Raw genomic sequence first — 22,778 nt, 5'->3', positions numbered from 1 at the left:
ATAGATCCGGACCAAAAAAAACACAACACACACACAAACAATAGCAGTAGACAACAACCACCTATCTGCCTACACAACCGAGCATGCCCAGGATGTGGCAAATAACTAGGAGGAAATGCCTAATTAATTTTTTTAAATTGTTTTTTTTGTGAATTTAATTCACAGTCACCACATGCGGTGGTGACAATACGGCATCGGACCGTCATACTTAATAAATAAATAAATAAATAGGATCAATGCGGTGCCTATGGATATCAACTTAAATCTTAAACAATATCGATAAGTTAAAAAGAGACTAAATTGAAATGGATACCCAAATGGACGTACATTTTACTTCAACTAAGCCACAATCACGAATTAATAAGGTTTACTAACCATAGCTCGTTGATGGGGATTCAATAAGACTTATGAGCAAACAAGAATAGGAAAGAATATGATAAATTTGCTACACGATAGCTTAAACAAACATTTTACGAGATTATGTTGTTTTTTTCATGGCACATTGCTAAAACAAGTGCTCTGATAAATTGAAAATAGCTACAACAGCATTAATGAACGAAATGATCAAGAAGTTTCAGAAGTATTAATTATGTAACATTATTTCATCACTTTGTAACGAACGATTGATACTCTGAAAATGGAGATTGGTTCGACCCATACTATTAAAATTTTCATGTTAACCATTTAATCGCAGCATATCAGAAAATATTAAATCCACGTTAAAAATAAATTGGGTTACTGTACCAGTTTCAGCAAGTCAGTGAAGATGTTCAGAAAAAAAATACAATTATTAAGTTCAATAATTTTGATTGCAGGTGGTATTATTTTGGTTGTAAAACTAACAAAGAATGTTTCAGCATACATGATTTTTTGATTGAAATATTTTTTTTAAAGAAATATTAGCAAAATGCAAACATTGGCTTTTCTTCTATTTTCGGCAGAATGTTGCTTTTTTCGTTGCTAACTCTTACTTCACTAAAATTCTTCATGAAAAGTTGTTAAATAATTAATTTTATGTTGCCCATTTTGAATATCAAACTGCCAGATTTTGACGTCTCTCGAAAATCGCTCTGAAATTGCACTGGATTGAGCTGTTAAAAATAAACATTTAACTTGTCCCTATTTTCGGCAGACTTTAAAGTAAAAAAATAATCATTTATCGGATTTTTTAAATCTCAATGAGCTTTGAATACATTTTAAACTAATTTTATTGTTCATAAAAATCGAAACCCCAAATGGGCATAAAGTTCCATGAAGTACCGCATATTTCTTAACATGCCGAAAAGTTCGGTTGAAGACTATGCATGGTTTATAAATAAGCCTCATAGTTCCATCGACTTCCAAGAGCAAATAGAAAAGCTTCTTAGTTCCCTCAAGTTCCACGTTCTTTTTAACTTGCATCAAAGCTCGGCGGTGGTACGTTTTTTCTTAAAGCAGCCCTCGAGCAGCAGGATAGTTCGATTTCTTTAATTTTGACTTGATTATTTTGTGATAGCTGCTTGATTGATGACGAACGTCAATATGGACTTTTTTCCATACCCTTTTGTATTATATTTTTCAAACAGCGTAAAATCTTTCATACTTCATCACAACACTGCAAGAATATTAGACATTGCACAAATTTTTGTTGTACTCACTTCAGTTCTTCAGTACAGCTTTACCTGAATAGATCATCGGCTATGACAATGATACACTCAATTACTTCATGTAAATAGCGAAATGTAGTTGTTGATTCACATATTCTATTATCTAAATAAAACAGTCATCGTAAGAAGCACGTTTCGATAGCACTGTTAAAAACTAATTACACAAGCACTTTCACAGTCTCCATGCATAACTCTTCCTAATACGAACTTGGGTGTGTAAATCTAACACATCAAACACTTTGAACAACAATATCTTAGTTTATGATTCCAATTGCCAAGACGCCACCAACTAATGTGCTCCTTTGAACACAAATACACAATTTTTCTGTTTGCTTTGCTTGCAAAATGCAGCCACTGCCTAGATCATCAAAGTGTGGGTGTGCGCGCGCATTAGTTTCGTAGTACAGCAAATCTCCGCAGTACGCCATACTCGATATACGCCAATTTACTTTACGCTAATGTTTCAAAACTGACAATTCATAATTGTTTTTAAGAAAAAACCTATATGATTTTTACAGATTTAATATAATATTCCTACACAATGGTGCCTTCAATTATAGTTTTCATATAATTGTTTTCATTAGTCAAAAATAACCATGATTTTATAGGAAAAATATGTTTATTCATGCACACAAAAGCATAATGTTCATGCTTTTACAAAATGCCCATACATACACAAAATGTCATGTACATATTGGTTGTCAGGAGCAATTCGATATACGTGAAAATTCGATATACGCTAAAAAGTTCGGTTCCAAATATTGGCGTACTGCGGAGATACGCTGTATTCACTTTTCTAGCGCATTACCTGTTTCATATTTTGAAAATAAAGATGTTGAGCTGATAAGCGTTTTTCTATGAAGAGAGCGAAAGGATGGAGAGAAAATGCAACAGGGATCAGGGAAATAAGAGACAAAGAGAGAGAGAGAGAGAGAGAGAGAGAGAGAGAGAGAGAGAGAGTTATTCACAAATATAGAAGTTTTATAAAATAATGTATAAAACATGCTCACATTAGCAGATTTTTTATACCGTATTTTATGTTCTGTCTACAAGTGATTTAATTTATATGGTAATGAATGTGTTTAAATATTACTTATAACAATATAAATTTCATTGAGACTGATGGCACAGCTATGTCGTACAAAGAGGCGGATGAGCTCTTGAAGACCCAAGGCAAAAACTGTATTGGATAGAGGTCGATGCATCCCATAGGCAATGGTCAAAGTGAGTTGAGAGGAGGTGCCGTAAAAGCCCGTTTTGACACATGGAAAGAAGTCGAAGACCAGGACTAGTTTGACGTTTTCTTGACCGCATTGAATCACCCAAAGGGAAATTTTCGAGGATAAATATCCCCCTCTCTTTCTATTTATACACCTCTTCCGTTCGCACTCATGGATGATTTGTCACACACTCGAGTTTGGTTCATCCCAAGGGGAAATTCGCGAGGATAAATATCCCCCTCTGGTAAAAGACTCGAGAAGGCCCCCCCTAGAATCTTTTGTGTGCAGCACTGTGGCCTGTCATTTTTGTTGTACAAAGGGATTTCTGTATGGTCAAAACCCATTTGATGTAAACATTGTGCATTGTTCCTTAATACTGTTAATAGACAGCGAGTAGAACATGATAAAATACATTGAAACAAGTGGTTTGAGATTATGATATTCTTATGTTTCCTCCTTTGCTGAATATCAATGCAAGGTAACAAATATTCATCGAATTACTGTTCCGTTACCGCCCGAGAACGCCGTGCGTGTTTTAGGCCCGATTGTTCACCCCTAGTGCGACTGAAAACTAGTACGAAGCTCCTGTAACCCAAAATGAATGGTAGGGTTAGCGGAGAGGGGATTTTAATCAAAGATTAACAATATTTTATTCGACTTTCTTCAACCAATTTTGACCACACTGAAAGCACACTGAAAGCTCACTGTGAAGCTCTCGCAACGTGTACTGCGGATTGCATACCTTTAGGCGTAAATCCTACAACGCCTAACAAATTTTGTCAGGGGGGGGCCTTCTCGAGTCTTTTACCCCCCCTCTCTTTCTATTTATACACCTCTTCCGTTCGTACTCATGGATGATTTGTCACACACTCGAGTTTGGTTCATGATGACCTTAATGTTTACATTTTGCTCTCCTTTTATTATTATACCCATCTCGTTTACGCCTATAGATTCACCTTGTTTGGGTGAATATGTGTATGGGCATGTGTGCACTCGTACAGGGTTTGTCTCGTTACTTTACGATACGAACGGTATATATTATACCGTCATTATTGTTTTTACAGTTCGTTTGAGTATTTTCATTCAATCCCAGAGTGTTTTTAGCTCATCGATCTCTTTCACATGGTTTTCGATATGATTTTATTGTCAAGACGGTAGCTTTTGTCGAAAAAATGTATATAACAAATTGAAACACTTTGTACAAATCGCAAAGTGAATAGGCGAGCCCTGTATTCGCTGATTTTTGGTCTGGCTGCTCATGGAGAAGGGGTAAGAGTTCATGCGTGATTTGATTAGAAGAGAGGGAGAGGTTAACGAAGCCGATCGTCTTCGTTCTATTCACTGTGTGATTGTTGATCCAAATCTCTTCTCCGCCAATAAATGTTGCGGAAAATTTTATTAGGTTTCAAGTCGTGCGATTTGTTTTGAGCAATTTATGCAGGCAATGATTTCGTCAATAAGAAAGGATGCTGCGGATCTTTCGATCGTCATAGGGATCGGCTCAGGATATGCCTTCAAATACCGTTACTACATTAACCTTCACGACGACCATGTTCCGGACAAAAATGGGGACGACACTGGAGCATTTCTTTGCCTGGTTCAGCTGCGCAATATGTACGTGATGCATTTCGCTCGTTCATGTTTTTGTTAGTAAGTAAAAGCCATAATTCTATAACATATATAATCACCTCTTCTGTATTAACATTTAAAGTAACCATTTTATATTTACATCTTGTATTTCTAGCACCTAACACTATCGCACTGAGCGGCCGGGATGGGCCTCCGGCTCGAAGGGAACAATCGACACCAACAGGAGATCGACTACACTGTGTGAACCATCCTGTCCAGTGCAACCAGGCAACACAACATTCCTCTTCAGCAACAGCACCATCATAATCCGTGCTAGAAGCAACTCCAACTTGTTGTCGGGAGACTAAAAGATGCAAAATTGATCTTAAATAAAAGCAAACAAATTTGTGTAGAATGATGATTGATCAAACTTACTGTTAATGGAAGGCACTTTATACACAGAAGGACGGTAGGAAGAACTGAACGGAAAAAGAACACCCAATGCTGATTGCTGGCAAGCCGCCGGTAACGTAATGACCCCCCACCTGTGGGTGGGCTCACCCGCTAACTGTAAATGCACAATCCATTGATATCCTCCTCACCGCATAGTTGTCGTGAACCTTTTCCCGCTCCGTCTTCCGTGCCAACACCTCCCAACGTTCACCATGGCGCTGCAGAACTAAAAGGCAAAAAAACTATAAGCCAGATATCTGGGATAAAATCATGTAATTATATTTACCTGATTAGATGCACTCATCGACTTTGTAGAGCAAACAGATTTTTGAATCTGAAAAATAAGAAAAGTTCAACCAATACAAGCCATTCCAGTGTCTAGTACGACTGTAGCACTGCTTCTTTTTTTCTTCTTAACTACACCATGATCTACTACGCGCAAGCGTACCACGCTCCAATTTATATTACGTGTACTTCATTCCTGCTCTGAGCAAGTCTGGTGGTTCAGTCTTCAGGCTGTGGTATACATGCACACGGCATTCTGTTTCTAATCTTACTCTTACTCACCCGTTTCAGCACAATGAAAAAGTTTCACACGCACAGATCACAGCTGATAAACAACACACTCGACGCCACACCCCCTCCCTCTCCAACCTTGCAGCGAAAGTTCCGTTGTTACACACAAACATAATACCACCACACAACGCGAAGAGTCTACGGACATGAAGAGAAGGAAAGCAAAATCAAGAGAGAAAAGAGCAAATACAGGAATAGAGGAACTCCCGAACACACATTACGAGACACGACAAGACACACAATACATTGACATAAACTTATCCTCGAATATTAGTTTACATTTTGCATGGCTATCCTCGAAAAATTTATCGAAACATAGATTTTTCGAGGATAGTGAACTTTTGTTTATTTACATTCGATGAACATTAATGTTCCGGTTCATTTTATGACAGAGTTCATTCAAAATGTAAACAAACAGAATCAGAACAACAACAAATTATCCTCGAAATAATTTGGAATTTCGTAAATCTTTTCGACGATATTTCGTTAACGAATGTATTTACCAAAACATTTACGAAAACAAGGGGTATAGATAACTTGGGCAAACACTGCCTGTATGTTTACAAACATGGCAAGGAATGACAGAAAGATTTCGCATACATCGAACGACAGCTGCTGGGTGTGCGCTTTGTTGCCCTAAACGCGGCTACCCAAGTTGTCTGTTCCCCCTGTTTTCGTAAATGTTTTGGTAAATACATTCGTTAACGAAATATCCTCGAAAAGATTTACGAGATTCCAAATTATTTCGAGGATAATTTGTTTTTGTTTTGATTCTGTTTGTTTACATTTTAAATGAACCCTCTGCTCATAAAATGAACCGGAACCATGTTCATCGAATGTAAACAAACAAAAGTTCACTATCCTCGAAAACTTTATGCTTCGTTAAAATTTTCGAGGATAGCCATGCAAAATGTAAACAAATTTTCGAGGATAAGTTTTTTTGAATGTATTGGGGGCGTCGTCATGTGTAGCACAAAAAAGGTAGGGGAGATTTTTTAGGGAATTTTCTGTTATGGTAATAACGTTGTCGCTCTTCTCTCTTGTTACTCTGCTTTGCTTCAGATCATTTCGTGGGACTCTACGCTTTGCGTGAGTGGGGGTATGTGTATCGTGTATCGTACATTCTATTATTCAGCACTGCGAGAGTGAAGTTGTCGGCGTCGGTAGCAGCATTCGAGGAATTATATTTTTCAAAGCTCTGAAACTGGTAAGTAGAAGTGAGATTAAAACATTAGTAGCGTGTTGCATTCATACCTTATCTTGAAGACCGAGCCACCAAGGTTGCTCGGAGGTGTAGTCATTTATACGCTACATAAATAAGTGCGTTATTCGCTTTGCTTGATAGTGGTGTAGTTTACACTAGTAGTAATAGTTGTGGTAGTAACAGTAGTAGTGTTGTAGACCGGCGAACGGAATACGTTGCAGTGCCTTGAACTAATTGATGTTTTGTTTCTTTTTCTTAGTTTCAACATTCAACATGTCCAACGAGTCAATCAAGGATTTCGTATATTACGAGGAATGGCTCGAAACTGGTAAATATGTAATTGTAAATTATTTATCCATTACACCAGACTAATAACTAACTGTTCTTTTTTAAGATTCGGATACATCAACAATGAGTGCGAATTCCAGGACCGGTAAGCACGCTAAGATTTTTTGATATTTTTTTTTTTTATTAAATGTTTAATACCCATTTTTTGTCTTTTCGCTCAATATAGACACCGACATAGAAAAGGAGGGGGAGACTGGATGGCAAGTCGGGTTTCCCAGCGTCGCGCCCCAGTGTGTGTTCAGAGAAAGTAGGGGACAATTTCCATTAGTTCTTATATAAAGGCTTTACGTTTTTTTACTTATATTTTTTCGTTCTTTTTTACAGTATCCAACATCGATGGTCAACCGTCTTCATCTTCCGTACATTTGACTAGCAGTATGTTTTATAAAACATTGTCTAGCACAAATTGGTGTATTGTCATTTATAAACATTGTGTTTTTTAGACTCGCGAAAACGGAAAGCAGTACAGTTGTGCAGTGTAGCTACGAATACGGAGACGGTTGACCCATACGACCAAGAAAATGTGGTCCGCACACTCACTGGGCTAACTCGGTCTCATGCCCGTTTGGCGACACAAGTGGGCGAATTGATTAATGCCATGAAACCAAGGCCCGACGTTCGACCCAGCATGGAGTTTGATTTTGCTCCGATAGATTCGGTAGAAGAGCTGCAAAATTTAGATACACTTCTTCAAGACGACTCGGAGTATAGAGCAAAACTTGTCCATTGGCTTGAAACACAGATCACTCGTGTGGACGTGGATAACCGTCTTCACGAATTAATTGATCTATTGTTCACCAAAACCTTTTTTGCCACCATGAATTGGACTGGCATAAGCAAAAAAGCGGGACAAACAAAAATAGCATTAGGTAAATTTAAGTTAGTGGTAAGATTATTTGTAGAATTAGGAGGTAACAATGCTTTAGTTTTAAATAGTAATTATGTAGAAAATTAAAAAAAAAAAAAACTATATCATGCTAAGGATAGGATTAAGATTAGCAATAGTAAACGTACGTCTTGCCACCAAAAAAAAAAAAATAGTTTTGTGAATAGTAGTGTTTAAGTAGACTAAGTTAGTTTTTAAGTCATTAAATTAGTTAAGTAAGTTATAAATTAAGTTACATACAATAAAATACAATATACTTAAACAACTATATTTGGATGTACAACCTGATTAAATTTATTAATCCCTCTTGATACTGCATTTTACATTTCGTTAGTCCGCTGCGATTATCTGGTATTCGCTTAACAACAATACTTTGTCATATTCGCATATTTTTTAAGCTTCAATTACCTTCTTTTTCCAGCTAAATAAGTGTACTAAATAACGAACAGTTATAACTTCCTTTACATTATTTTTTATTGAATTTATTCCACAAGTGTATGCAGCAGAGGAATAAAAATAATTTCATCGCGAATGCTTGGTATAGCAAGTAATTTACATTTAACTTGCCCCGGGCATATATACACAAACGACTTATCTAAATTTTTAATGGATCCTTTGTAAGCGTTTAAAATACTTGACTCACAAGGATAATCAAAAGCCAAGTTTTTTTCATTCAACCTACGCCCGCAAATGCGCACATTGCCATCTTCCATTTGGCCATTAACTGTTTGAAATTGGTAATACTGTTATCCTTGCTCATATACCAACAATTCTTCTCGTTATTTTGAAGCACACAATCTTTCTGGAGGTTAAATGTTATTATATTCCCTCGTTTGGAAATAGAGGGCTTTGATGCTGTGTAAGGGTTTCCTATATAATACTCCTCATATTCCATAAGTCGGTTGATTGCCTGTTCTAGCTCCTTCCATCCACTACGTAATAATTTTTTTAAACATTTCAACTGATTTTCAAATGGGTAGGTGGAAAAGGATGCTAAAGGTCCAAATCGCTCCACCTCCTCATACAAATGTTGCAATATGTGCACATTACTGCTTATATGTTGTTCACCATACACACTTTCAAAGTCCTCAACGAATTTGTTTAATAATTGGCCAGCAAAACGCCACTTCTCCTTATAAACTGAAGAGGATAGCAATGTCACAGCACAAAACAGCAGTAAGCAATGTCTGTACTCACAATCAGTAAGATGGGGTTTCAGCACTACGAACCCAGAATAATGAAGAAAAGACGCGCTCTCCGACGCATTCCAAAAATGTGCCTGCTTGATAGGACGTATTTTGCGATGAATTTCTGTCGGCAACTTAATCTGTTCAATATGGTTTGATATTTGAACACATTGTTTTGTCGTTCAGCGTTGCTTTCTCAACGTTCCATCCCGAAAGCCTAAAATATAGTGCTTGCCGACACCTTGATCCACACAGTGTAGTCGATCTCCTGTTGGTATGTCCTTGATGATGTTGAAGAACCGCAAATCCACCAAACGGCGTTTCCGTCTTGCGATGTCCAGGGTATGCATTGTCCCTAAAACACTTATCCGTTCGTTGCTGAGCGTTTGTACCAGGAAATGTCATTGTACGTCCTGCCTGACTGTATTTGCCGACGACGGTACATTTCAAGCAGCTGTCGTATCCGGTGTGTCCCTTGATTCCTGTCGACATAAAAATAGAAAAAATAGTTAGACGCTACAATAAATTATATTATCCTGGAAAGGGTAACAGACTGTGCACAATGTCTTAACCGCTAAAGCATAATTTTATCAATCATTACCTTTGATGAATGCCCTCGCAGGAGTGTCTGCCACGATTGCGCGCAGTCTTATGGCGACATGACATCCATGAACGATTATGCCACGCTGCATCAAATCATTCATTTCGACCACCATTGGACGAAGATATTCTTCTGCAGATTCGGGTTTGGTCGTTCCACAGAAGATGCCAGCAGTCATAACCGGTGCTTGGGGCAGCTCATGAATAGAAAACAAGATTGGCCAGAACTGAATGCTGCTATTTGTATGTAAAGGCAGACCATCGATCGATATGGTTAGGGATAGCTGGGTGGCAGGTGATTTCTTAGTACTAAAAACAGAAGTAGTGATGGTTATTCAATGGATTAACATGGAACTTTTGCAAATAACACATAAAATAAACATAAAACAATTTGAAGCACACACCGAAAATAGTTTTGTAGGCATCGTTTTATCCCGCGATACCAAAAGTGTCCACCGCCAATTTCCGCTATCTGCGTCGAGCTACTGCGATCCGTTTTCAGCAACGTCTTAGCGGTTGATGGAACTTTAACGTGAGCTTGTTGAAAAAGTTTAAGTACCATATTGATCGAGCGGTACGAGGCATTTGTGGATAACGCCCGGTAACGGATGCTGTTGCGAACGCGACAAAATAAAATTGAGCTAAACTAACGGCATGCAAGAGTTAGATGAACAACTTTAAATCAATAAATATTTTTGTTTAAGATAAATTCTCATCGGAAAATATTATCTTAGGAAAACAACCTTGAGTCACAGAGATACCTCATACCATGAGGAAAACGAAAGTATGGTGCGTTATTGGAAATATCAGAAAGGGGACAATATCCAGACATAGTAAGTTGAAAAAACGACCATCGCGAAGATCAAGGCACGGTCGTAGGGCAGTGAAGGAAAGACCAACTTGACGAATAGAATAAACGACGCGCAGGCAATAGGCAATAGGAAAATAAACATACGCATTTGAACCACAGATGCATGATGCATTACCCATGGTCATAAAACGATAGGGTAACAATCGCCAGACATTGTTACATTACAGACCTCCTACACTAGCCGACGCCTGGCAGGGGTCAACGCATCAGCATACCGAATTAGGAAAAAGGAGATCGATGTAATGCTGTTTCATGTTCTTTTTCCCACGGAGTTTTAGTATATAAGACAGGTTTTTTGAGAATAAAAATTGACTTGTAATCCACACCTCAACGAAGAAACTTTTTTCATTGTTTGGGTATCCATACAGAATCGGGAAAGTTTCACCTTTGCCTTCCCTCCGGAAATTGGTTACGCACTTTGGTGCCTCCCCACTCCGTCGGAAGAATTAGGCGAAATTAAGCCAAGCAAGAACCACGGTTAGATACTTCTCCTGGTTATTCAGCAAAAAAGGCTAATCGTCTGATCGAGCTACGGCATTCCCGTTGTCCACGCCGAGTTAGTGTAGTGCGAGTCCGCCGCTAAAAACTTCTCCTGGTTTTCCAAGCAGCTATTCTTTTGTAGATAGCTCATCTTCTAGCTCTTCATCAGAACTTTCAATTAGATAATCGACAACGTGGTCAATGCTTTCATCAAGATCATCATTGTCATCTGCTCCATCACCGTATTCTGTTGTTAGAGTATTTTCATATTCTCCAGCATTTTGTGTGAGATGATTATCATCCAGCTCATACGTGGAACCATCATGAACGTTGGGCAATTGAAGAGTAACTGTAATTAAACAATAAATTTGTCAAAAAGGGAACTATAAAGATATCTTATATCTGTCTCTTACCATTTGCACTTCCGCAAGATAGGAGCTCATTATCCTGTTCGCCTTTTAAGACCCGATCGTGATTGCGATAGAGATGAGAATTGTACCTAATTCGTTTCGCGAAAGGTTTCTCTATGATATTTTCTTTGTGAATAACAACAAATCTTTTCAATTCACTTAAAATATCACTATTTCAGTCGTTCAGTTGTTGCTGTTGGCTGCTGTTTTGCTTAATTTGTGTGTCCTGTTTCGTATGACATATAGAAAAACAACAACAATGACGGCCAAAGTACCAACATCAACAATATTAATAAACACGATTTTTGATACAAAACATAAAATTAAGGAATAAACAAAAGAATGTTATGAAAACGTACGTAATAAATTAATAACTTTGTATTAAAATTAGTTTCTAATGGATTTTCAACTTATTTTCAATAAAAAATGATTAAAAAGCATGTGAACTCGTCAACCTAGTAGTGTAAATAGACAAAAGCTGCCCGTTCGCGTGTCGATTGCAGGCTAGGTACTTCCTATATCCATATACCTTGTTACAGAGCTGGAACGCGTAGGAAAGGAAAGCTGCAACTATCCTATTTCGCATCGGACTTGTAGCTTGTGTTAACTCGGCGTTGTAGAGTTATTTTTTTCATAGTTCCATCCAACACATATTGCATCCTTGTCAATTGAATTGTTATCTAGTTCCAATATATTCCAGCAAGTAATTTGCTCCGATGGCTGCCGCTTCGGTAAATATTCTTTACCTAAAAATGTTATTACAGTGACAAAGTAATGTTTTCTAGGCTCCCTTGCTGGAGGAAACCGTTCCTTTCGATGATGATCATGTAAATCCCGAAGATAGGGTGACACATCGGGTTGTGTAAGTAATAACAAATGCAATAGAAGACCTACCGTTCTACAAAATAAACCAAATGTCTTATTTTCGTTTCTCAGACATGCATACGTGACATTTTTCCACATTGCATTCCGCTCGGCTGCAATAGCAACATACTTGTTTTGTGGTTGGTTTAGTGATAGTTTTATAACGAGTTTTGTATTCGTGATTTTGCTATTATCGGCTGATTTTTGGACAGTGAAGAATATTACCGGCCGTCTACTTGTCGGACTGCGTTGGTGGAATTACGTCGATGACAATGGAGTTTCACACTGGATATTTGAATCAAAAAATGAAGCCCATGCAACGAAAATTAATTACCTCGAGAAACGTGTGTTCTGGATTGCACTGATGACGAGTCCTATCTTATGGGCATTTTTCTTCATAACTGCTTTGTTTGGTATGAAATTTAAGTGGCTGGTAAGAAAATTTTATGACTTTATTTTATTTGATACTAAATCAATATGAACAAATTACAGTTTTTCAATGTTTTTCTAACCTTATGATTGTATCTGCATTACAGTTGCTAGTGGTTATTGCACTTGTTTTGAATGGAGCAAATCTATATGGATATGTAAAATGCAATTTTGGAACAACAGCAAATATTAGCACTCGTACAACTGACTTTGTGAAAAGTCAAGTTCTAAAAAACGCGGTAAATTTCATGAATTCTACAAACGGGACCGACATTACTTCCGGTAATAACCATAATGTATCTACAAATAACAAGTTTAATAACAAGTTGGTAAACACAATGTAAACATAGTGTAGAAAAATGCTTCTCTTCTTTTTTTAATTATGACGGCCGTATTGTCAGCACCGCAAGTGCTGACGAGATTCAAATGTCCAAAAATACACAAAATTCACAAAAAAATAAACAAGGCATTTCCTCCCTGATACTTCGTCTTATCCCGGGCGTGCTCGGTTACTACTCTTGTTTTGTTTGGCAGAAAATTATTTGTTTCATAAATAATTAATCAATCTCCATAATATAAATAATAATCTCCATAAAAAATAGACAACGTGTCTGAATAAATACGTGTAAACGCATGCATAATTACATTCTACCCTTCCAATATCAATCAAAATTTGCAAAATGGTGCAAATGTTAAAGCTCCTCTAGACTGTTGGCGATTTTCCCAACGCGACAGTAGCTTAGTTGGTGTAGAATATTTTTGAAGCTTTTAAAATATGACCAATAAGTTTGTTTACTTTCTGGTTATCGGGCGACCAGGAACAAAAACGGTCATGACGAACTCAATCCAGCAAAAATAATGATCCGCAAAATAAGATTAACCAATGTTTCAATAAAAATTAATGTAAATAACCCGGATTAACAAGGAAAACAATTCTACCAGCTTCAACGTTCCATCGGCAAAAATGTGACCATGTTTGATTGAGCTGTGTTGTGCGAAGGAGCATTTGTTTTGCACGTGTAACCGAGAGAACATTTATTAATAATTAAATGATTTATTAATTACCTCAAAATGGATAAAACGTCGTGAATAAAACAAATTATAATATATTTTGCTTGTATCTAACGCTTATTCCATTGTTTGTTTATTTAAAATTGACAGGTGAACTGGTCGGATTTCCAAAATCCCGTCGCGTTTATCTTTCGCAAAAAATACACTGGTCGTGTAAACATACAAAGCTACGTTGCTAAAGCTGTCCACGACAATCACGTGCCAAGACAATGTTCACATCACCCTGCAATAGCAAACATAATTGCAGTAGCATTTATCCGATTGATCAGCACTATGTCCTAAGCAGTTGTTTGTTCAATAGATACTCACAACGAAAAAAACACAAGAGATTCGAAATCGATCATCCTTCGTGTAAAACGATCAATGTCGAATCTCATATCGGATGTGTCCCCGCAGCAACGTAAATGTAGTCCTCAACCAGCTTCAAAATAATTTTCTGTAAATGAGAGACACGTGTAAATATATTTCAGCATCATTATGGTCATGTGGGCGAGACTTTATCGTGCGCGGTATGGCTAGTGGGAAAATCTTCTCCGAGTATTCAAAATACGGTTCCATATACTGCCGATCGAAAAAGGATTTCTTTGGCAATTCATCTCAGGTACCGCTTGCTGGTTTATGCAGGAACACATCCTTTCATGTTGGAGTGTAAGATAGAACCTGTATAACAAAACACAGTAATAAGCATTGATAATATGTTCCTGTATCCAATGAAACTCACATGAATCGGGAAAACTTTTCCATTTTTCGTGTACACCGTACGCTTCCGACTACGGAAAGCCGCATGTGCCGCATAGTCAAACCTTCCGTTAATGCACCACGCCTGATCTTTTCGGTGAATGCAATGGTCGGTTGTCTACTGTTCAAATTATTGTCGGCATCAATGGTCGAGATTTATCCAGTAGTTGTCTTCTGTGCAGAGATGTCTGAAAACAAAATACAACAAACTTTAAAACGGTATAATTTAGGTCACAGTGTTTGGTAGAGGTTCAGGCACAGTAAGGTACAGAAGTTAAGCGTTATGTCGTTCTGGACGGATTTCAATCGTTCAGTCGAACATCACGCTACACGAGCAGCATATAAACATAAACGGTTCCGCAAAACTATTCTCTCAAAAAAAAGCTAAAAAGAATCTTCCAGTATAGTGTTTGAAGCAATCGGAAATTTCATACGCACAAAGCTCCATTCCTGTCGTATTTCCTTACACAGTATCATGATATAAGGGAAACGTAAGGAAGGGACAGTGTTTCACGGTTTTTTTCGTAGAATGTTTTCACGCATTCTGTATCATTTGATCTCACGTACAGCACCAACCATCGCAATCAGCAAATGAAATAAATGTTTACCAGCATTACGATAACACAGTACCGCGGGTTGACACCACTTGTTTGATCCCAAACCCAGGCTGCAAATGTCATATAATAAGGCTCCCTTTCGCAGCCCGACCAAGGTATATGGATATAGAAGGTAGAGTTGTTTAGAGCAAATTGACATTTCTCGACCTGACATAACAGTTCCTTGGTGATCGAGGGGAAGGGTATTGAGAAGAGTGATGGCTGCGTCGGAGGAGGCGCCGGTGGTGGTATCGCTTGCGATTTTTTGCCGAAAAATGCAACCAAATACCGTCAATCTTCTGTGGAACAACATTTGATATGCGAAGATGACCCTTAAATTAGCGAAATTGCTCAAGGGATTGAGAATCGAGGCTGTTTGTTCATGTTTGTTGCCCCATACCATATGATTTTGTAAACAAACTCTGACATAACTCGACTAAAATGTCGCCCTGTCAAATCGATAAAAATCCACCTTCTAAATACATACACCTTGAGCCCGACGGGCTGTCCGAAGGGCTGCGAAAGGGCGACTTATGGGGTTATTAGACGCAAGGTGTATGTATTTAGAAGGTTGATTTTTATCGATTTGACAGGGCGACATTTTAGTCGAGTTATGTCAGAGTTTGTTTACAACAACATATGGTATGGGGCTACCAACATGAACAAACAGCCTCGATTCTCAGTCCTTTGAGCAATTTCGCTAATTTATGGGTCATCTTCGCATATTAAGTATTGTCCCACAGACGATTGACGATATTTGGTTGCATTTTTCGTCAAAAAATCGCAAGCGATACCACCACCGGCGCCTCCTCCGACGCTGCCGTCATACTTCTCAATACCCTTCCCCTTGATCACCAAGGAACTGTTATGTCAGGTCGAGAAATGTCAATTTGCTCTAAACAACTCTACCTTCTATATCTACATACCTTGATTAGACGAGGGATTTTTCCAAGGTGTATGTATTTAGAAGGTGGATTTTTATCGATTTGACAGGGCGACATTTTAGTCGAGTTATGTCAGAGTTTGTTTACAAAAACATATGGTATGGGCAACAAACATGAACAAACAGCCTCGATTCTCAATCCCTTGAGCAATTTCGCTAATTTATGGGTCATCTTTGCATATCAAATGTTGTTCCACAGAAGATTGACGATATTTGGTTGCATTTTTCGTCAAAAAATCGCAAGCGATACCACCACCGGCGCCTCCTCCGACGCAGCCATCACTCTTCTCAATACCCTTCCCCTCGATCACCAAGGAACTGTTATGTCAGGTCGAGAAATGTCAATTTGCTCTAAACAACTCTACCTTCTATATCTACATACCTTGGATTTTTCATCAGTGATTTTCTGTCAAAATACGTTTGACAGATAAATGCCGGTCTGAAAAAATGAATTCGACATCAAGGTGTATGTATTTAGAAGCAAGGTGTATGTATTTAGAAGGTGGATTTTTATCGATTTGACAGGGCGACATTTTAGTCGAGTTATGTCAGAGTTTGTTTACAACAACATATGGTATGGGGCTACCAACATGAACAAACAGCCTCGATTCTCAGTCCTTTGAGCAATTTCGCTAATTTATGGGGCATCTTCGCATATTAAGTGTTGTCCCACAGACGATTGACGATATTTGGTTGCATTTTTCGTCAAAAAATCGCAAGCGATACCACCACCGGCGCCTCCTCCGATGCTGCCGTCACTCTTCTCTATACCCTTCCCCTTGATCACCAAGGAACTGTTATGTCAGGTCGAGAAATGTCAATTTGCTCTAAACAACTCTACCTTCTATATCTACATACCTTGTTTAGAAGGTGAATTTTTATCGATTTGACAGAGCGACATTTTAGTCGAGTTGTGTCAGAGTTTGTCTATAAAATCATATGGTATGGGGCTACCAACACGAACAAACAGCCTCGATTCTCAGTTCCTTGCGCAATTTCGCTAATTTAAGGGTCATCTTCGCATATCAAATGTTGTCCCACAGAGGATTGAAGATATTTGGTTGCATTTTTCGGCAAAAAATCGCAAGCGATACCACCACCGGCGCCTCCTCCGACGCTTCCATCACTCTTCTCGGTAAAAGACTCGAGAAGGCCCCCCCCTGACAAAATTTGTTAGGCGCTGTAGGATTTACGCCTAAAGGTATGCAATCCGCAGTACACGTTACGAGAGCTTCACAGTGAGCTTTTAGTGTGCTTTCAGTGTGGTCAAAATTGGTTGAAGAAAGTTGAATAAAATATTGTTATTATTTGATTAAAATCCCCTCTCCGCTAACCCTACCATTCATTTTGGGTTACAGGAGCTTCGTACTAGATTTCAGTCGCACTAGGGGTGAACAATCGGGCCTAAAACATGCACGGCGTTCTCGGACGGTAACGGAACAGTAATTCGATGAATACTTGTTACCGTGCATTGATATTCAGCAAAGGAGGAAACATAAGAATATCATCATCTCAAACCACTTGTTAAAATGTATTGTATCAAGTTCTACTCGCTGTCTATTAACAGTATTAAGGAACAATGCACAATGTTTACATCAAATGGGTTTTGACCATACAGAAATCCCACTGTACAACAAAAATGACAGGCCACAGTGCTGCACACAAAAGATTCTAGGGGGGGCCTTCTCGAGTCTTTTACCCTCTTCTCAATACCCTTCCCCTCGATCACCAAGGAACTGTTATGTCAAGTCGAGAAATGTCAATTTGCTCTAAACAACTCTACCTTTTATATCTACATACCTTGTTGTAAACAACTCTACCTCCTATATCCATATACCTTGGTCTACGGGCGCTTTGAGAGACAAGTTATGTCAAGTATCTGTTTGACACATTTGATGTTGCTTGAAATGCAAGCCGCGTGGTGAAAACGTGAAGAAAATTTGCTTTAATTCTTTTTGTGCTTTATGATAGTTATAGATTTTGGATCAATTTGATAATGGATTTGATCTTAAGTAGTTTTATCTCCGATGAATCAGAACAGGTGATATCTAATTATTAGTTTACGTGTAAGGATCGATAAATAATGTGTGTGTGTGTTTGTTTCTAGGTTATACCATGTCGTGCTGAGCAGTCTATAACAAATTACAAAAATGCAGAAATCTCTATGAACTTTAGCAAAGTACAAGCTGCTAATGTTATTGTAGCGCGTAAACGTGGTAATAATGCGAATGAAATTAAGAGTTTATTAGCTAAAGCGATTGCGAAAAAGTCTTCCAGAGGCATCCATCAACCAATACTTCAACATTCAAGTATCGAAGATTCTAAAGATATAGTTTGTGAGCAAAACAATCAAGATACCAGTTGCAACAAATCCTCCAATGTAATTGCAGCTGTAAAACCAATTGTGTTTCTTAAAACAATACCTACTAAGATTCAAAATTCACAATTTCGTCCAGTCGAAGAAAAGTTGTTCAGTAATCATTCAATTGAATCGCTCGATATTCACTCACATTCGAAGAAAAATATAGCTGATTTACTGCACTTTAAACAGCTTACTATGGTGCAAAGCAAAGCAATACCTTTGTTACTTAAGGGAAATGATGCACTTATTCGTGCCCAAACTGGTTCTGGGAAGACATTCGCTTATGCTGTGCCTCTAGTAGAAAACCTGCACGTGATAAGACCTCAGATAAGCCGATCCGAAGGTATTAAGGCTGTAGTGATTGTTCCAACACGCGAGCTTGCTATACAAACCTACGAGTTAATACAAAAATTGTTAAAGCCATTTAAATGGATCGTAGCTGGATACTTAACTGGAGGAGAGAAGCGTAAAACTGAGAAAGCCAGGCTTCGTGCTGGTTTGAATATACTCATCGCAACGCCTGGACGCCTCTGTGACCATATTCGTAATACAGAATCCCTTAAATTCACTGATATTCGGTGCTTGGTATTAGATGAAGCTGATCGTTTGCTAGAATTAGGATACGAGAAAAATGTGAAGCAAATAATCGACGCGATTCATAATGGACAACAAGGCATTCAATTCAATAAGATACAAACTGTTCTTCTGTCTGCTACATTAACCGCTTCGGTGAAGGAGCTAGCCGGATTAACATTAAACGATCCCGTATTTATTGAAACAAGTGAGGTCTCTCTTTCTCAGACTTCTTCTAGCAATGATATGCCATATTGCGTAGATCAACTTCTTAACATTACAGAATATGTTTCTATGCCTGATACAGTGAAACAACGATATCTAATAGTTCCACCTAAATTGCGTTTTGTAGCATTAAGCGCATTAATTGTGACTGAGCAACGAAAGAAGCCTTCAAAACTACTTGTTTTTATGGCAACGCAAGATCTAGTTGATTTTCATTACGATGTTATGATCGAGGTGCTCACTTTGCAGAAATTTGGTACAAACTGCTTAAATGAATCTAGTAATGTTGAGAAGGATCTTTGCATTGGAGTTGACAACAAAAATGAGTCAGGAAAAAATGCTTTGTTGCCTGGTTTAAAATTCTACAAACTTCACGGTCGTATGACACAAATTGAACGATGCTCAGTGTTTCATGCATTCCGGGAGACAACTGCAGCGGTTCTCATTTGTACCGATGTAGCTGCGCGAGGCATCGACATTCCTTTAGTTGATTTAGTTGTACAGTATCATGCTCCACAAATACTAGCTGATTATGTACATCGTGTAGGACGAACAGCGCGAGCAGGCGAATCAGGCAAAGCGGTACTCTTCATTGAGCCATCTGAAATGGATTTCATAAAGTATCTCTCAAACAAACATATCAGGTGACGCTTCATGTTATCAGAAATCGTTAATTGTCTTCTTATATTTCAACGAATTTTTTTTATATTTCAGAATTAAAGAACAATCAGCTACAGGTGTTATTCGAAATTTTGGCCGATTTATCAATAGTGATACAAAATGCAATTCCGAATTAAAAGAGTATCGAGCAGTTGAGTTTCAACATCGTTACGAGCAACTTATAAATGAAGAAAATGAGCTGTTTGACGGTGCTAAAAAAGGTACGTATGCATAATATTTAAGATTCATTCATTCATGGTACAGCAGTAGAGTACAGTTTATAGTGGTACACTCAATTGTACACTTTTTTCAACTCAATGTGTGGTTGAGCTGTATAGCCTTTGGAACATTTTTATAACGACATGTGATGTGATAAACCTGTGTAAATAATTTTTTTCTTTCATTAACAGCCTTCACTTCTTGGGTAAGATATTACTCAAACTTTCCCAAAGAGCTAAGACATATATTTTATATAAAAGCTGTTCACATGGGTCATTATGCAAAAAGTTTGGGTCTTCGCGACGCTCCAAAACATTTATTGCAAGGTTATACAGACCAGAAACACGGAGGCAAAGGTAATCCTGTTTTTAAACGAAAAGAACAACATAACAGCAAGCAACTCAACCTCTTACAAGATAAAAAAAAATTGTCTGGCAGGTATGTTCGAGCATCGTTTAGCTATTGGTAATAAATAATATAAGTATTGTATATTTTTAGGAACAAAGATGATTTAAGATCCCTGAAACATGGACGATCTTTTGAACGGTCAATTGGAATCGGTTCCAGAAATTTTGTAGATTCTATAAAACGATCGCGTATGCTCAACACTTCTGAATTCGAAAGTGGAATTAGTCCTGCGCGCAAAAAATTAAAAGCATTTAAAAACTAAGTGGAATTATTGCTACAGTTGAATACTTCATGATTTAAAGAATGTTGATTATAAAAATATCATACTGCAAATTTTGATTCATTCGATTGTATTAAACATAGCTGGCGTGTATTGTTTGCACTGTTATAGGTATCATGGTCCTAGGGGCTGAGACCCTAGAACTTGAGTGAAACGATGATGATGAGCGACCACGTGTCATTGTTGGATCGGAAATAAAATAGAATATGTTGTAACCAAATGAAGAGAGCGTTTGGTGTTTACTCGAGGAGACAGAATATCACATTGGCTATCGTGCTATGCAGGAAAAGAACGGTAATGGAACTTGTAAATGAATACGGCAAGCTAAGACTTTCATGACCAGTACGCGTGTATCTTACAGGCTGATTTCGTGTGCCAGCCACGTAGCGTTCTGGCTTCCCCTTCGATTTGTGGGCTTAAGTCTGAATAGATGCCCCCCCCCCACTCACGGCACTCACTTTTTACTACTGGATACCTTAAATTTAGGTAATAGTAAAGCAAAAGTGTTAAAAATTATAGTAATTATAGCTTATGAGAATTATAAATAATAAATAAATAAATAAATATAGTAAAAAGGGCTAAAGTTTGAATAGATGCCCACCCCCCTCACTCACGGCACTCACTTTTCGCTACTGAGTTACTTTAAATGGCTAAAGTCTGAATCGATGCCCCCCCCCCCCCCCCACTCACGGACACTCATTTTTGCAATTGAGTTACCTCAAATTTAGGTAATAGTTATGCTAAAATGTAAGAAATCGTTTTTATTAATTATTTATAACAATTCAAAAAAAAAGTAAAAATATTAAATAAATAAATACTTACACTAAAAAGTCTGAAAATATACCCTTTTAGGTAACTCAGTTGCAAAAATGAGTGTCTGTGAGTGGGGTGGCACCAATTCAGACTTTAGCCTTAAAAAAAAATAAATAAATAATAAATTAATAAATATTTATATATTTATTTATTTATTTATGAAGTATTACGGACTGATGCCGTATCGTCACCACTGAATGTGGTGACTGTGAATTACATTCACGAAAAAAAAACAATTAACAAAATTAACTAGGCATTTCCTCCTAGTTATTTGCCATATCCCGGGCATGCTCGGTTGTGCAGGGAAGATGGGTGGTTGCTGTCCGTTTCTATTGTGTGGGTGTGTGTGTGTGTGTTGTAGGTTTTTTGGTCCGGTTTTATTGCTGTGGCTATGGCTTCGATGGGGGTTGGTTCGCTCCGGTTGACTATTGTAGTGTGTGATGTCGGTCTGGACTGAAACAAACAAGCACAGTTATTTGGACAGTACAAACATGAATTTTTCTGCGTTCAATGTTCTTCAAGTAGCCATGCAATGGCACAGCCCGTGATCGACCAAGTCAACATCGAACTCAAAAGCGATCGGCGGATTCCATCTCGCAACAGCTGGAGTGACTCCACTGTTTACGAGGGTGTACCTGACGACCACTCCCGAGCCTAACGCCAACCCAGGCGACCCCGCCGTACCAAAGCTGGACTGACTTGGAGCACACTACTACAGACAAAAACAAAAAAAAAAAAAACACAAGCCTGCCTGCTTTTAACGGCAGTAAGAAAATTGCCCTCGAATGCAATTGCTCCGTCAACGGATCACACATTGCACTACATAAAACACTTACCACAACGACAACACAACATATAACAAAAGGAGTGGCGGATGTGGATTGAAAGGATAATGGGGATGCGGAATCAAAGGATGAGACCGTTGTCTCTGGCGAATCGGTAGATAAGCCTCATGTAGGCGAGGTCCCTAGTCGCCAACACTTCTCTTATTTCTATACCCGGTCGTCTGCTGATGCTCTCGACTGCGCTTAACAAGGAGGGTCTTGCAGTTTCAAACTGCACGCAGGACCACAGAAGGTGATCCACATCGTGAAATCCGTCACCGCAGCCACACACCTTCGTCTGAGCCAGAGTTATACGCTGCAGA

The 22,778-nt window shown here is 38.3% G+C and overlaps 5 protein-coding genes and 2 long non-coding RNA genes across 26 annotated transcripts in view; 3 read left to right on the top strand and 4 right to left on the bottom strand.

Annotated features, from left to right (window-relative positions):
- The window catches only part of LOC118512263 (glutamate receptor ionotropic, NMDA 2B), a 68,722-nt gene extending 66,697 nt beyond the window's left edge, over window positions 1-2,025 (bottom strand). For 2 of the 6 annotated variants that reach the window (XM_036056487.1, XM_036056458.1), the window contains exon 1: window positions 1,638-1,793. Coding sequence is in view for 1 of the 6 variants with exons in the window: in XM_036056476.1 (XP_035912369.1) it covers window positions 1,662-1,674 (13 nt within the window). In the remaining 5 variants the exon portion in view is untranslated. Of the gene's footprint in view, window positions 1-1,637 lie in introns of all 6 variants that reach the window. The other 4 variants (XM_036056439.1, XM_036056476.1, XM_036056466.1 and 1 more) reach the window with 4 other exon arrangements.
- A 2,511-nt stretch (window positions 2,026-4,536) lies between these two features.
- LOC118513090 lies at window positions 4,537-5,982 on the bottom strand. Of its 6 annotated transcripts, none has more exons than XR_004906405.1 (5): window positions 5,968-5,982; window positions 5,456-5,602; window positions 5,175-5,222; window positions 4,871-5,114; window positions 4,537-4,799 (listed from the first exon to the last, which is right to left on the bottom strand). It is a non-coding gene; the product is annotated as an uncharacterized LOC118513090 (long non-coding RNA). The 6 variants fall into 6 exon arrangements; XR_004906404.1 differs by lacking the exon at window positions 5,968-5,982 and adding an exon at window positions 5,681-5,695; XR_004906407.1 differs by lacking the exon at window positions 5,968-5,982 and having other exon boundaries at window positions 5,337-5,655.
- A 34-nt stretch (window positions 5,983-6,016) lies between these two features.
- LOC118512769 lies at window positions 6,017-7,983 on the top strand. Of its 2 annotated transcripts, XM_036057685.1 has the most exons (7): window positions 6,017-6,445; window positions 6,527-6,671; window positions 6,928-6,996; window positions 7,063-7,101; window positions 7,183-7,263; window positions 7,341-7,391; window positions 7,460-7,983. In XM_036057685.1, exons 3-7 carry the CDS (start codon window positions 6,942-6,944, stop codon window positions 7,969-7,971), a joined length of 738 nt encoding a protein of 245 aa, XP_035913578.1. In that variant the 5' UTR covers window positions 6,017-6,445; window positions 6,527-6,671; window positions 6,928-6,941; the 3' UTR covers window positions 7,972-7,983. The 2 variants fall into 2 exon arrangements, with proteins under 2 accessions (XP_035913578.1, XP_035913570.1); XM_036057677.1 differs by having other exon boundaries at window positions 6,017-6,671.
- A 189-nt stretch (window positions 7,984-8,172) lies between these two features.
- Window positions 8,173-12,002, bottom strand: LOC118512762. Its single transcript, XM_036057664.1, has 5 exons — window positions 11,980-12,002; window positions 11,454-11,676; window positions 10,094-11,389; window positions 9,691-9,998; window positions 8,173-9,571 (listed from the first exon to the last, which is right to left on the bottom strand). The coding sequence occupies exons 3-5, from the start codon at window positions 10,249-10,251 to the stop codon at window positions 9,234-9,236; spliced, it is 804 nt and encodes a 267-aa protein (XP_035913557.1). The 5' UTR covers window positions 10,252-11,389; window positions 11,454-11,676; window positions 11,980-12,002; the 3' UTR covers window positions 8,173-9,233.
- On the top strand, window positions 11,972-13,863 carry LOC118512782 (uncharacterized Golgi apparatus membrane protein-like protein CG5021). Of its 2 annotated transcripts, XM_036057705.1 has the most exons (5): window positions 11,974-12,181; window positions 12,236-12,312; window positions 12,387-12,454; window positions 12,527-12,747; window positions 12,851-13,226. In XM_036057705.1, exons 1-5 carry the CDS (start codon window positions 12,167-12,169, stop codon window positions 13,085-13,087), a joined length of 618 nt encoding a protein of 205 aa, XP_035913598.1. In that variant the 5' UTR covers window positions 11,974-12,166; the 3' UTR covers window positions 13,088-13,226. The 2 variants fall into 2 exon arrangements, with proteins under 2 accessions (XP_035913590.1, XP_035913598.1); XM_036057697.1 differs by having other exon boundaries at window positions 11,972-12,181; window positions 12,387-12,747; window positions 12,851-13,863.
- Window positions 13,827-15,288, bottom strand: LOC118513064. 6 transcript variants are annotated; one of them, XR_004906392.1, is made up of 5 exons: window positions 15,020-15,211; window positions 14,536-14,740; window positions 14,311-14,474; window positions 14,124-14,250; window positions 13,827-14,037 (listed from the first exon to the last, which is right to left on the bottom strand). It is a non-coding gene; the product is annotated as an uncharacterized LOC118513064 (long non-coding RNA). The 6 variants fall into 6 exon arrangements; XR_004906393.1 differs by having other exon boundaries at window positions 13,853-14,037; window positions 15,161-15,288; XR_004906391.1 differs by having other exon boundaries at window positions 13,853-14,037; window positions 15,120-15,239.
- Window positions 15,289-17,954: 2,666 nt separating this feature from the next.
- On the top strand, window positions 17,955-21,042 carry LOC118512467 (probable ATP-dependent RNA helicase CG8611). 3 transcript variants are annotated; one of them, XM_036056957.1, is made up of 6 exons: window positions 17,962-18,132; window positions 18,199-18,307; window positions 19,799-19,895; window positions 19,966-20,132; window positions 20,322-20,568; window positions 20,629-21,042. In XM_036056957.1, exons 1-6 carry the CDS (start codon window positions 18,088-18,090, stop codon window positions 20,798-20,800), a joined length of 837 nt encoding a protein of 278 aa, XP_035912850.1. In that variant the 5' UTR covers window positions 17,962-18,087; the 3' UTR covers window positions 20,801-21,042. The 3 variants fall into 3 exon arrangements, with proteins under 3 accessions (XP_035912858.1, XP_035912840.1, XP_035912850.1); XM_036056947.1 differs by having other exon boundaries at window positions 17,959-18,132; window positions 18,199-19,895; XM_036056965.1 differs by lacking the exons at window positions 19,799-19,895; window positions 20,322-20,568; window positions 20,629-21,042 and having other exon boundaries at window positions 17,955-18,132; window positions 19,966-20,090.
- The last annotated feature ends 1,736 nt before the right edge of the window (window positions 21,043-22,778 follow it).

The sequence above is a fragment of the Anopheles stephensi genome, chromosome X (assembly GCF_013141755.1).
Source record: "Anopheles stephensi strain Indian chromosome X, UCI_ANSTEP_V1.0, whole genome shotgun sequence".
NCBI classification, from domain to species: domain Eukaryota; kingdom Metazoa; phylum Arthropoda; class Insecta; order Diptera; family Culicidae; genus Anopheles; species Anopheles stephensi.
This window is presented reverse-complemented; position numbering and strand designations above follow the sequence as displayed.

Coding starts and splice junctions, on each gene's coding strand:
- LOC118512769 (XM_036057685.1), top strand. CDS start 6,942: ATGTCCAACGAGTCAATCAAGGATTTCGTATATTACGAGGAATGGCTC. Junction 7,102..7,182: donor GAGTGCGAATTCCAGGACCG/GTAAGCACGCTA, acceptor CGCTCAATATAG/ACACCGACATAGAAAAGGAG. Junction 7,392..7,459: donor TTCCGTACATTTGACTAGCA/GTATGTTTTATA, acceptor TGTGTTTTTTAG/ACTCGCGAAAACGGAAAGCA.
- LOC118512762 (XM_036057664.1), bottom strand. CDS start 10,251: ATGGTACTTAAACTTTTTCAACAAGCTCACGTTAAAGTTCCATCAACC. Junction 9,999..10,093: donor TGCCTACAAAACTATTTTCG/GTGTGTGCTTCA, acceptor TTCTGTTTTTAG/TACTAAGAAATCACCTGCCA. Junction 9,572..9,690: donor TGCGAGGGCATTCATCAAAG/GTAATGATTGAT, acceptor TTATGTCGACAG/GAATCAAGGGACACACCGGA.
- LOC118512782 (XM_036057697.1), top strand. Junction 12,313..12,386: donor AGGGTGACACATCGGGTTGT/GTAAGTAATAAC, acceptor TTCGTTTCTCAG/ACATGCATACGTGACATTTT. Junction 12,748..12,850: donor GTATGAAATTTAAGTGGCTG/GTAAGAAAATTT, acceptor TCTGCATTACAG/TTGCTAGTGGTTATTGCACT.
- LOC118512467 (XM_036056947.1), top strand. CDS start 18,088: ATGGATTTGATCTTAAGTAGTTTTATCTCCGATGAATCAGAACAG. Junction 18,133..18,198: donor TCTCCGATGAATCAGAACAG/GTGATATCTAAT, acceptor GTTTGTTTCTAG/GTTATACCATGTCGTGCTGA. Junction 20,569..20,628: donor AAAAAAAAATTGTCTGGCAG/GTATGTTCGAGC, acceptor GTATATTTTTAG/GAACAAAGATGATTTAAGAT.